A 12,981-nucleotide genomic window follows, 5' to 3' on the forward strand; every position below is an offset into this window, starting at 1 on the left:
CTTTTCTGGTTTCATGTAATACAAACCAGTATGTTTTCTTCTTAAATACAGGCCTTTGTATTTTAGCAAAAATGTCTGGTTTGCCAGGTACTGCTTAAACATATGGCTATGTTATATAAATACTTGATTTTTGTATGCAGGCAATCTGCCTGGTTAAATCGGAAATTTTTCATACATATATATAGGATGTTTACAGTCATGCATGTTCCTCACTGCAACATCTATAGTCCTTCAAGTTCTTTTAGGTATATTCATATTTGATCCCTTTTACTTCTTTAACATTTCTCTACACAGTGCTACAAATAGTAAGTAAATTTAAACAAAATTTAATCAAGTAGAGCCAATGACAAGTTCTCAGTTTGGTTCCCCCCCCCCCCCCACAAAGAACACGTAACCTAGTCACTTCTGATCACATAACACCTCTGTGCAAACTCCAGTTGCCGCCTAGATGGGAAAGTAATGGTAAAAAAATATCCAAAGGCATTGTTAGCCGCTTCTAATGAAGGACAGGAGAAGCCAGTGTCATGTAACTAGCCAGTTCTCTGCATCAGCAGCTCTGTTACTGAGAGTGCACAAGGTTAAAGGACAGATGGAGGATTTTCAACAGTGCCTAAGGGAGTTAAGAACTGAAATATTAATGATTTTAATGGGAATTAGTACGTACTATACTTAAGCCTTGATGTCTACCAATAGCTCCAGGAGCTTTTAGCATCCTGTTAAATCCGGCTACAAATGACCTACCTGTCATTGGCACAGCCACAGGCTGGCATTTCAACATCCACCCATATTCCTGCCACTCAAAGAACTCATGTCCATCTGAGCCCTGTTTAATTGTCTTTTCCCGTGACCTGAAACTTTCTTCTGAAACCCCCATTGTAGGAGAAGAAGAGTTGTGAAGGGAAGGGGCGATGTATCCTGCAGTGCGTTCTGGCGAATACCTCAAAAAAATAAAGTAATTTTGCAGGCTCCGGAGAAAGAAACTTTAATTTCCAAACTGTGACAGAGGATAAACAAGAAAATGAGGCTCCCTCCTTCTGTTTTCATTGCTCATTTCCTCCATTTGTCCAAACCACTGTTATCTTCAATTCTCTTTCATCCCTTTTGATCATCTTTAGGGCCACCAAATAGTTCTTGAAAGGTCAGCAGTCACATCAACAGTCGGCAGTGAAGTCCATGCCCTACTTTGTAACCTGAAGTGCATCCTCATCAGGAAGTGCTAAAGGAAAAAGCTTCTTATTTCACCTTTTCCCAGTAAATCCACACACAGCATCGTATTATGTCTTCTCACATATTGTGGCTGCTACATGAGAAAAAGTAAGGAGCCTGTGGTGTAGAAACTTTGGCCAATCTGGGTGTTTAACTGACTTTAGGGTCAAAGGAGAGTAAGAACCAAAATTTCTTTCCAGATCTTTACATCTGCTACTTAATTAGTACAATTTGCCTATCTCTACAATGCCAGCCATTTTTTAAGGAACTGCATAAATGGTAATAATGATAATGTTGTTATTCAAATAAGATAATGATTTTTGTTTTTCAAAAAGCCTTACAATTTACCTAAAACCACTCATTTGAAGAAGATTTTGTTTAACAGCAACTCAGAGAATTTCCTGCTACCAGTAACAGCAACCTCAGGAGAGTTTATTCTCTCAAGATTGAGGCAATCTGACTTTGAATGTCAACACACACCCTTTAATAAATGATCTTTGTTAGCAAGCAAAAATAACCTTTTTTTTTATAATCTGACTCACTCACCTGTGAATTAATTTCATTTTGGAAACAAATCGTGGATAATTTGGGACTAAGGTTCATTTTGGTAAGATTGCTCTGGGTGAAGCTCTTCCCACCTGTGTTTTTGTTTCTTTATCATGACAAAAATGATTACTTAATATTTACATACAGCAACAACATGGGCTTCTCTTAAGAATCAGGTTCTATTTTAGATGATGTGTGCAAATACACATAAATTTGAATTCCGTATCTCATATTCCCTGACAATATCTACCATTTGGCTTATCTACGATCCGGGCCTGATAATCAACACATTAGGCATGTGCTAAATAGCTCTACAACTTACAGAACGCTCTTTTCTATTTTATTCAGACAGACAAGGTGTAAAGTTGCTCAGTGAACTTTTAAAAAGTATTAATACAAAACTCATCCAGATTTAAGATATATCAAGCCTATGGTGTAAGCTAGTCCCTGGGAAAAATTACATTGTAACTGAGTCCATAATTAACACAGCTGGTTCTGTACTTATACAAAATTACTCATACACTTGGTAAAAAAATCAAATCAAACACAAAATATAGTAAAACCAAATATTTCAGGCTGCTTAAAGAGCTTTAATTTGTCCGCTGTGCCTATCACCATGATACAGTCCTTGACTGGTCACTGATTATTATTTTTTCCAGAGGGCTCCAGCATTAATCAGTACAGGAGGCAGACAACACTCATTTAGTAAAACACTGCTCACTATCCTAATTTACTCTCATGCTTCAATATGTGGACCCCATTTATATATTTAATGTGCATTTCAACTCTTTATAGAAAGAGTGCATTTTCTCACTGGATTTTCTATAGTGCTCATTACTACAGTAGATGATTGCTTCATAAATCTCCCTATCTTTGCAATACCTCCATGAGGTGAGTATCTGGCATCATCTCCATTCTACAGATTGGATGTTAAGGCTGAAAGATATTAAGGTTAAAAGCAGACATACATTTTTAGTGCTCAATCTGAGATGCCTACAAGCGTTTTGTTTTGTTTTGTTTTGTTTTGTTTTGTTTTGTTTTGTTTTGTTTTGTTTTGTTTTGGAGGACAGCATTAGATACATTCAGAGAGAGTGATCACTTATTCCAGTTGCAGCTGTAAATGTTCGGTATTTCCACAAACTGGACCTCTGGGTTTTCAGTTAGGTACCCACAAAATTAGGATCAAACTAATGACTGCTCTGTGAAGAAATGGCTTATGAAAGTTGGTAAGCACCACGCAGGAATGTGGTTCCAGAGGCAGAGTTAGAATCCGGTTCTCCAGGGGAGCATTCTTCTGCCTTCGCTATGAGATCATTCATCAAACTGCAATTCCTTTCTTCATTTCTAACACAATTTCTAACTTCTACAACAAAAATTGCGGATAATATTCTACTTACACTACATCATTCTGATTCAGCCTGACCCAGTCTTCAGTGGCTCCCCAATCTCCTTTAAAAAGAGTACTCTGCACTTCAAAATTGGAATCTCTGCACTGAATCTCTCTCTTCTTCTTCACCTTTCATTCCCATAATTTCCACTCAGCAGACTTTTCCCATTTTACTTCTTTACCTTTTCTAATATAGTTGTTGCTCTAGCTATTGCCTTCTCCCCACTGTGTCTCCCTGCCCTCTCCCCCCCAAAAAAACCCAAATATAAACTTTTTTCACATTGGCTGGGCAGGAGCAAAAATAACTGTGGGCATTCCACGACCAAATGCAGTGCTCCCAGCTACGGCCAAGATATACAATTACTGCAAAAGTCCCACTTGGCCTCTCAGCCCCAGTTTGGCATTTGCTCAGCCCCTCTGTTTTAGGGGACTGTAAGTTCTTCTAAAATAAGTTGTGCTGATGAGCTAGGGTGACAACTGTGGCAAAGCTGCTTTGTCGGTCTGTGAGCTGAGACCCATCCGCTCATCATAAGCTGCAAAGATCCCTGTACTAATAGTAATTTCCACACTGTGCTGGAATGTAACTCTATTACAAAGGCTTACTAGTGTCTATGTCATGATGCCCAGATTTTAGTTCTGGGGTTATCTCAGTCAATCCTTGCTTGGGGATCCTTGCATCGTGCTCCCCTCTGTACCAAAGTAATGCTCCCAGTATTCCTAAGCTGATACTTTTTTACCTCTAAGGGTGAAAAGAGACGTTCTGGTTTATGCAGTAGTTGGAATATGTAAAGTTGTAGATGCAAAAGCAAGGTTTGAATGGATGTGACGGATGCATGCTTTCACAGCGACCAGATGCCTCTCTGAGCCCCTCAATGGCCTCTGCCCTTCCTGGGCTCCCATTGCTACCACTGGCTGGATCTACCCACTCATGGCAATTCTCCAGCAGTGCTGTTGCAGATACCGCGGCCCAAACCAGGAGCTGTTTTGCTGTCACCAGAGTTGAGCACGGACATGCTGGAGGCCCTGGTTAACATTCTGCCCCTGATAACTGAAGTCAGTGAGGTCTCCTCACCTCTGGAGCTCACTTGCTTTTTAGGTATCGATCAACGTGGCTAGAGAAAACTCCTGACTAGGACTCCTCAAAATAATTCCAAAACCCGAAAGGTATGGGCTAGATTCTGCCAAAACTAAACTGCAAAAATGAATCTTGAACAAAATGTCCTTAAAGACTATAAGGAGGCTTTCATTCCTTCTTGTGATTTACACACACCACAGATTAAAATATAATATCCAGTTGTATAACTATTTTTCATAAATTTTTCTGTAATATACAGTAGTTTTCCTGAAAAAACCCCTGATACATATCCAGAGAAATACTGTATAAATGTCTTTTTGTTTGAAGTTCTGAGTAAACAGTTGTATATCCATTATGATAGTAAACTTATTTTAGATTTAAAAAACCCTAATAATTATATTAATCTATTTATTAGTAGATTCCATATAATCTCAGTGTATATAGGGGGCATAGAGGTTACAGAAAACAATTATTGAGCGAATGCTGCTTATTAAATCATCATCTGTGACTCTTAGAAAAGCCACAAGAAGAGATCAAAAGTCAATGCTACTTCCCCCATGCATTTCCCTCGGCGTAAAAGAAAACAGTCAACATATGTTACAGAGACTATTATTCATGGATATGCATCCAGTGCCTCAAGCAATGAAAACTGTAAGTGCTCCTAATTCTGCCATTACCGTAATTATTATTACAATATCTTCCTTTTATTGTTACCATTTTGTCACAGAACCAAACCTACCTCCCTCCTGCCACACTGCTCTAGTGCCTACGTTTGAGTCAGGGTCCTCTGACTTTATATTCTTCACTTTCTATATAATTCCAGCTCTGAAGTTTGGCACCATGTCTGATTCCCCTGTCTCTAATATTGACTCCTCTCTCTCTGTGGTTTTCTATAGTTCACCCCGTATCATAGCTAACAGCATACTATCCTAACAATGTCAAAGCCTAGGGTGGCAATGTCTGATTTCCCACATCCTAAACTATTGTTTTTGCAGGGCCTGGAAGATTTACTTTATTAGTCTCATTTTGTATTTTTCATACTTCATTCTTGCAGATGACACCAAACTGGGAGGAGTGGCTGAGGGTCGTGCTGCCTTCCAGAGGGACCTTGACAAGCTGGAGAAACGGGCTCACAGAAATATCATGAAGTTCAACAGGGAAAAGTATAAAGTCTTGCACCTGGGGAAAAACAACCCCATGCACCAGTATATGCTGGGGGCCACCCAGCTGGGAAGCAGCTTGGCAGAGAAGGCCCTGAGGGTCCTGATGGATGCCAAGTTGAGCATGAGCCACCAATGTGCCCTTGCCGCAAAGAAGGCTACTGGTATCCTGGGCTGCCTTAGGCAAAGTACTGCCAGCAGGTCAAGGGAGGTGATCCTTCCCCAATGCTCAGCACTGGTGAGGCCACCCTGGAGTACAGAGTCCAGCTCTGGGCTCCCCAGTACAAGAGAGAGATGGAATTACTGAAGAGAGTCCAATGAAAACCCACTAAGATGATTAAGGGACTGGAGCATGTCTCCTATGAAGAGAAGCTGAGAGAGCCGGGACTGTTCAGCCTGGAGAAGAGAAGGCTCAAGGGGGATCTCATCAATGTGTATAAATACCTCAAGGGAGGGTGCAAAGAGGATGGAGCCAGGCTCTTTTCAGTGGTGCCCAGCACCAGGACCAGAGGCAATGGGCACAAACTGAAACACAGGCACCTCTCTCTGAACATCAGGAAACACTTCTTTACTATGAGGGTGGCTGAGCACTGGCACAGGCTCCCAGGGAAGCTGCAGAGTCTCCATCCTTGGAGATATTCAAAAGCCATCTAGACATGGTCCTGGGCAACTGTTTCTAGGTGCTTTAGCAGGGGGTTTGCAGTAGATGAACTCTGACCCTTCTAACCTCAACTATTCTGTCATTCTGTGTTTCTGTGATTCTCCCTACTCTCTTTTTTTTTAAATCCCTGACATACCATGAGAGTTCTGTGGCTCTATATTCATTAATAGCTGTATGAATTTCTCAATTAACACAAAATAGTTTATGAGCCAGTATTGATTCAATTACCAACCAGTTGCTATTAATGGGAAAAGTGTTCATAAAAGTATGGTTCCAACTGGTCACTGAACATTGCATACCATGTAAAATATGACGCTGCCTGTCGTGACAAAAGAGACACAAATGGTTAAAGCTTACAAACGAAGCATTCTAAGAGCACAGAGAAGGTCTCACAGAAAATAATGATGAGCTTTATGCAGTAAGTTCATTGTTAGAGCGTTTATGGAGAATAGCAGAGATGCAGGTTTAATTCTCTGTTCTGCTTGAAGGGATTTAAACCCACATCAATTACCTCACAGCAGACTGCCCCTGTTACCAGGCCATAAAATACTCTGGGGTAGGACTTCCTCAGTCCCTCTGTTAAAATTGTTCCACCTGGGATGAATCAATAACTATTTATTAGAGAAGAAACTAGAACCAGTTCTCTGTGTCATCCCAAACGGGCTATAGGTTTGTATTCTCAACCAACAGGCCAATGAATATTTAATTATCTCATACAAAGTGCAACAGCTTCCTCTGAAATACAGAGCCTCATTCCATAATACTCTTTAAGCCTAGTTCTTAACACATTTTTCTCATGAAAGATGGATAATGAGGGTTGGTGTCACTAGATGAGTGATTTCGACTCATATCTCTCACATTCTACAGGCAAATGCAGCAATAGTACTCCACAAAGGAGAAATTCTGGGAAAAAAATTGCCAAGATAAAATTAAATACTGTATTGTAATATAACTGAATATGATGGAGATAAAGTTGCAGTGGCAGCCAAAATGCTGGCCTTTCCTATTAGGACTTGACTTTGCAATTTTAGCATTCTTTTCTATAGCTCAGTTGACTTGAAAACATGAACATACTCCTTATATTTGACAGTCACAGATACCATGAATAAAATGGAAATGAAGAGATGGGTAGATACTTTGCAGGAGGGATCACAAATATAATATTTTTGCCTTTGTTCTTTGGTAAGAAAGGAAATACATAAACAAAAGACATTCAAAATAATGGCAGCGTTGTAAAAGTTAAGAGATTCTGGTCATTCTCACCCTGCCTTCTTGTAAACCACTCACCATTGCTTATAATCAGCATCACAGTTGCAGTAGTACTTGGGATCAGTACAGTTGCGTTCGATGCCGCAGGCACATTTTTGAATGCCAGGTCCTGATCCGCCCCAATAGTAGTGCTTCTCATTGGCTTTTCCAACCCACCAGGTATATGGATTCCCTTCTGCAAGGAATGAAAATGCAAGGTTATGATGCATCCAAGAGGCAGAGCTCCGTAACACATTAATTGGGCTCAGATGTTTAATATGCAGATGTTAACAACACATAACTGGACAGCCATCCCGCATTTCTGGCAAACAAATGCGTTCATTATTATTGAGCTATTCAAAGGACCTTGCGAGGTAAACAAAACCCATTTTCTTTTCTGTATTCATGCAATTTATAATGATTGAAATTAATTAAATATTTTTTATCTTGTATGCTCTTTGTTTAGCTTTTTAATTGTTCTCAGTTTATATAATGAAAATACGTGGGCAGGTTTCGTAATTATTTTCAATTAATTTCAAATCCATATAGTAAGCTATCAGATGGATTATTTGACCACAAATGCTACACAGAAACGTGCATTAATTTTCTCTCTCCTCTTTTTTTTTTTTTTTTTTAATAACAGCTTTTAATTGGAAATTAATCTGTAGTCACTGGAAAACAAACTTGTTCATCATGCTCTCTCAAGCTGGTCCAAAGCAAAGTGTAAAGAGATATTATCAAACTCCAAAAGCATCTTAACCGTTTTTTAAAAAGGTATAATTCTTTTTATTTAATACTTAAGCAAAGGTGATCTAAACTTTGATATAATCATATTTCTTTGCATTGGGTCCGTAACTTGATATTTTCATATACTGCTCTAAGTTTATTTCTAATGCTTTTGGACTAACTAAGCCTCTTATGTGTAAATAAATAAATAAACCCCCTCTACTTTAATTTCTTATTGAAAAGTTTCCTTTTATTCCTCCAGTTCAGCAAGAAACTTAAATATGAGCTTAACTTCAAACCCATGTGAATAACTCAGTTAATCTCAATGCACTTATCTTAGTGATCTTTCACATTTAGAAACATGATTGAACTCAGCCTATAAACATGTTTCTTTAAAACATCTTTTTCCCTCATCTAATCTGCTGCTGGTGTTTTCTCATTAAATCAAATGAAGCTATTTGCAGGGAATTCACTTATTAATAAATTTTACAAGTAAAATCCTCCATAATAGATATTCTACTTTTCATAATTTTCTGTTTGCGCATCTCACTTATACATCTCTAAAAAACTACATCCATAATCCTAAAAATAGCCATTTCACAATTAGATTTGATCATCTAGACCATAAATCTGCTTATCCCAGACATATGTTGAAAGTAATTCGCACAGAACTCTAAAAAAAAAATTAAATTCCAGAGATGGAGAGAGCAACCAAATATCTGCACACGTTAAAAAACCACCAAAACCCAAAAGGACTCAGCTCCTTGAAAACATTTACTTTGTTCAATGCTTTTGAATTGTTAAACATCATATAAAATAACACTATTGAAAACACAGCAATGTGAAAAACTCGTGGCGGCTGAAGGTTTTTATTAGATGTTACTATGCTGCACAGTATGACCATTCAGCTCTAGTGCTAACGCAATGGGTATGGTAATAGCCTGACTTGATTCTAGACTCTAAATTGGTCATTTTAGCTTCTGTGACTCGATTATCATGCAACTAAGTGCTGCAAGTTAGAAGAGTGTGCCATGTGAATGCTGCGGCAGCATTTCCGACCCGCAAGACACTCTATCAGATACGCGAGTACGTAGCCCTGGCTTCCAAAAGATGATTTAATAAGCATGTAAGGGTAAATGTTATCTTTCCCCAGTGAATGCCAGAATCGCTTTTATTGATACAGGATCCGACTACAGCACTAATGATATTTGAAGCTCCTATTGTATTTTTTTTTCTCTCATCTTTGAAGTTAGTTTTTATGCTGTAGTGGAAATGCTGTAGTTTTGACTGTTAGTCAAAATTCTCTTTGTTTACACCCTTTCTGCCAAGTGAAGGATTACACGATTCAGTCAGCAAGCACTTCACTGGGAAGCAAAACTGCTAATTAAAGCACAAGAAGAAAATAAATTACTTAGAATCGTCAAAAAGAGGATTAAAAATTCAGAAACAGGTAGAAATGATTAAAACAGATGAAAGTGATAGCAGAATTACAGACTACAATGATGGGTGTCACAGACCACTATGACAGGCACAAACAGGGCATGTTTTAACTCATTTAAATGACAAATGGCATACAGTTTTAAACCAATAATGTATTCTAGCATAGACAGAGCCATTTTTCGCATCTATCATTTTCAGGGTGCATATACGCTAGCTAGGGATCTGGCCCCATCTGGACGCATCCTTCTTCATTTGGAAGAAAAGACCTACCCGCAGGCTTAGGAACACAAATGAATTTAGGAAGATGCTAACATGCATGATTAAATTTCCAGAAAGATCAAGGAGGGAACATATGATTTTAGGGGAGTTGCATTCAGCACATATTCTGCTAGCCATCCCCACAACCACTAATTCCAGCACTGCCCTCTGGACACCACCACCAGTCTGTAATTGCCCAGCATATTGTGCTACAGCTTGCAACAGAGGGGCTCTTAGTAGCCAGCTCTCATTAGCTGGCTACCACGCAGCGGGGCAGACTCTCCATTAGGACATAACCTCATGCACGGGAATAGGATGAGCCTCACACCAGACCACCCTGCACCACAGCGGTCCGCACAAGAGGCTCTAGAGCTCCTTGATAGTCTACGGTTAATAAAAAGGTGGGGGGACACTGTTGTGTCCCACTGCTCTGTGCCAGCCAAAGGAGAACAGCCCTTTGTGGCCATCCTGCATCACGTCAGCCAAAAAAAAAGAGCAGCAGCATTTTGTCTAGAGTTCATAAACTCCAAATCAGGAATGCTATGCAGATATACTGCAGACACCGCTATGACTGGGCATAACAAATTGTAAAACCCTGCACTGGAGAGACTAAAAGAACAGTAGAAAAGAAAGGCTCGAAGGGAGAAAGATGTATCATGTAGGTAAAAAAATACTTAGAAATAGGATTACTCTTCCTCTCTCACATTTCACCCTGTTTTGTATCTCTACAGTCTCCTTTTGAGGATGTGAATCCTTCTGCTTCAGAGCCCTTTGCTTATTTTTTCTGCTTTGGAAGCTGTTGGAAAGGGCTGATCCAAATAGAAGTAGTAGTGCACTCCACCATGAAGACTGATCATTAATGGATATCATTCTAAGCATTGGACTATTTTATCATACATCATTATTCTGCTAAAATATCATCAGTCTTATGGCATTAAAAGTATATAAATTCAGCTTAAGGACAAAAAACAGTGAGGGAAAAGTTATATGTAAAAGTTGCCAAGTGTATTGCGATGACAAGTGATACCAGAAGACATTTCTCCTGGTTTTGAAGTTATCTTTTCTTACCATAGCAACAAATTTTGAGTCATGGGATAGCTTTTTCGTTGTTGTCATTGATTGACTGCTTTTTTCCCCCAAGCTTTTGTGGCCAAATAGCACCATGAGAGGAAGAAGCAGGAGATACACTCTCTGCCTGCCTTGGGATTTTGGTTAGAATCAAGTCTTGATGCAGAACTGCTCTTTGGGCACAAACCAGCTCTCCGTCGAGGGCTGCTGTAGGAAGTGTTTAAGTTTATGTGTACTAAGTTATGACCAGGATGCCTTTCCATTTCCCTTCCTGAAGAGGAGCCACTAGCAAGGTGGTGTGTGCTTATTACGCAGTCACTTAGCAGAAAAGTAATGATGGTAGCAGAGTAAGATGTGGATACCAAGAAAATGGACAAAGATATCCAGCTTTTAGGAGGTTCATTAACCTTACAGACAAAGTTAATAGCTGTGGTGTGAGAACAGTCTTCTAAGGGCAAAATGGCCGATCTTACTTTAATGGGGCATGTGGACATAGGAGTATGGCCAGAACATCACATTCAAACCATATTTTTAGTGATTCAGATCCCCCTCTCTCTCACACACACACAAAAAAGCCTTTAACATTTACATGCAACACAGTTAACAGTGGTTGCAATGGCTTTGCCATTAAAATTAAAATCATATATACATTAAAATAATGCCACTGCTTTAAAATTAATGCAAAATATGAGTTCCTATTTAAATCCATGTACAATGTTAGCCCAGATTTGCAGTTATTAAATCAAAGTATGTGAAGAATCTGGTCATTGGTGTTTTTTATCAAGAAGTGCTCCCCTTCTACAGAATATTCAGAAAAATGTCAAGGACTAAGGGAACTTCTTTGTATTCTCACAGCTCTTTCAGCATCATAAAAAAGCGATTTCTTTTTCATCTCATAAATGTATCATTGTGTGAACCATTTCATTTAATACAAAAACATACCAAACCAAAGTTAATGTAGTATGAACAGAACTCTTAACAGTCAATAATATATTTGTTTCTAACATAGCCAAACAGTCTCAAAATGTATAACTTTTGAAAGCACACTTTATATTCTACTGAGCATTTTATAAAACCAATTGGTTTTATTATTTTTAAATGCAACTGATTAATAAGAATGGCATTACTGTCAACATTTTAGGGGTGGTGTTTCAAAGCTGTTCAGTACCAATAACTGAAGCCACAATGCCGAGAGAACTCAGATTAGGGAACTGAATAAAGCGGACAGATGCTCCATGGTGCTCTGCATTCAGTAGGCTCCATTCACGATACAGCCCTCAGAGGGCTGATGACTCTATTTCTTATTTGTAAACCACCTGGAGAAGCTAAATGCTTCTCTTTCATTCACCATCTACTCCCCGTAGCAATTTTTCCTCCAGTCTCTTCTTCCCTCCTTCATTAAAAGGCAGCACTTTTTGCAACAAGGATCTGCAAAGCCTGGCTGACTCCCATGGCTGCTGAAGGAAGAGTGGCAGTGTGTTCCTCCTGCTGAAAGGGAGGAGGCTGTTCTCCGCTCCAGCAACTACTCTTACGCACCTTCTCCAACTTCTGGAAACAAAGGAGCAACAGTGGTGACTATCCAAGGCTCTTCCCTTGGTTCTCTGCCCCAGCTCCTTCCCATTCCTAGCACTTTATTTTGGGAAGAACAGCAACAGAAATTAATATCGGCAGCACTGCTAAGAAACACGGCCCATCTCCCCTGGAGTTCTGTGCCTGACAGGGGCAATGGGAGGCGATATTTAGAGAAAAGATCCGAGTTTGGCTGGTATTTGTGGCCGATTATCTTCGCGCTCCCTCAGCATCAATTCACTGCGTTAAGGATGCTAAAGGGTATTAATTCTGCCTGTTCCTGTTAGTGTCTGTTCATAGATCCACTGCCCCTGAATCTGCCTAATTCCTTTCTGAACCTGTATATTCTATCTGCATCTGCAGCCTCTTGTGGTGAATCAAAGCAAGCTACAGTTTGCTCTGGATAAGGATTATCCTGCTTCTGCCTGTCAGGAAACCTTCCTGACCTCTATCTGGTCCTTAGAATAAAAGGGAATGGTTTATAAGGAAAGGCTAGGAACACTTTCGAACTGAAGCCAGTGGCTCAGAACCTCTGAAAAACAAGACGGGTGAAAACTGCTCATTGGGTACCCTGCCTAATTTTAATGACTACATTTAGCGGATCCCCTGCAATCAATTAGGTGTTAATTTACTGGAC

General features: G+C 39.5%; 1 protein-coding gene across 1 annotated transcript in view; it reads right to left on the reverse strand.

Moving 5' to 3' along the window:
* The window catches only part of CNTNAP2 (contactin associated protein 2), a gene marked incomplete at both ends in the record, with an annotated part of 1,183,012 nt that overhangs the window by 197,683 nt on the left and 972,348 nt on the right, over positions 1 to 12,981 (reverse strand). Inside the window, one exon of the mRNA XM_082307127.1 lies at positions 7,323 to 7,479. Coding sequence (XP_082163253.1) covers positions 7,323 to 7,479 — 157 coding nt within the window. The remainder of the gene's footprint in view (positions 1 to 7,322; positions 7,480 to 12,981) is intronic.

Source organism: Platalea leucorodia (assembly GCF_965183815.1).
Source record: "Platalea leucorodia genome assembly, chromosome: 1".
In the NCBI taxonomy this organism is placed as follows: Eukaryota; Metazoa; Chordata; class Aves; order Pelecaniformes; family Threskiornithidae; genus Platalea; species Platalea leucorodia.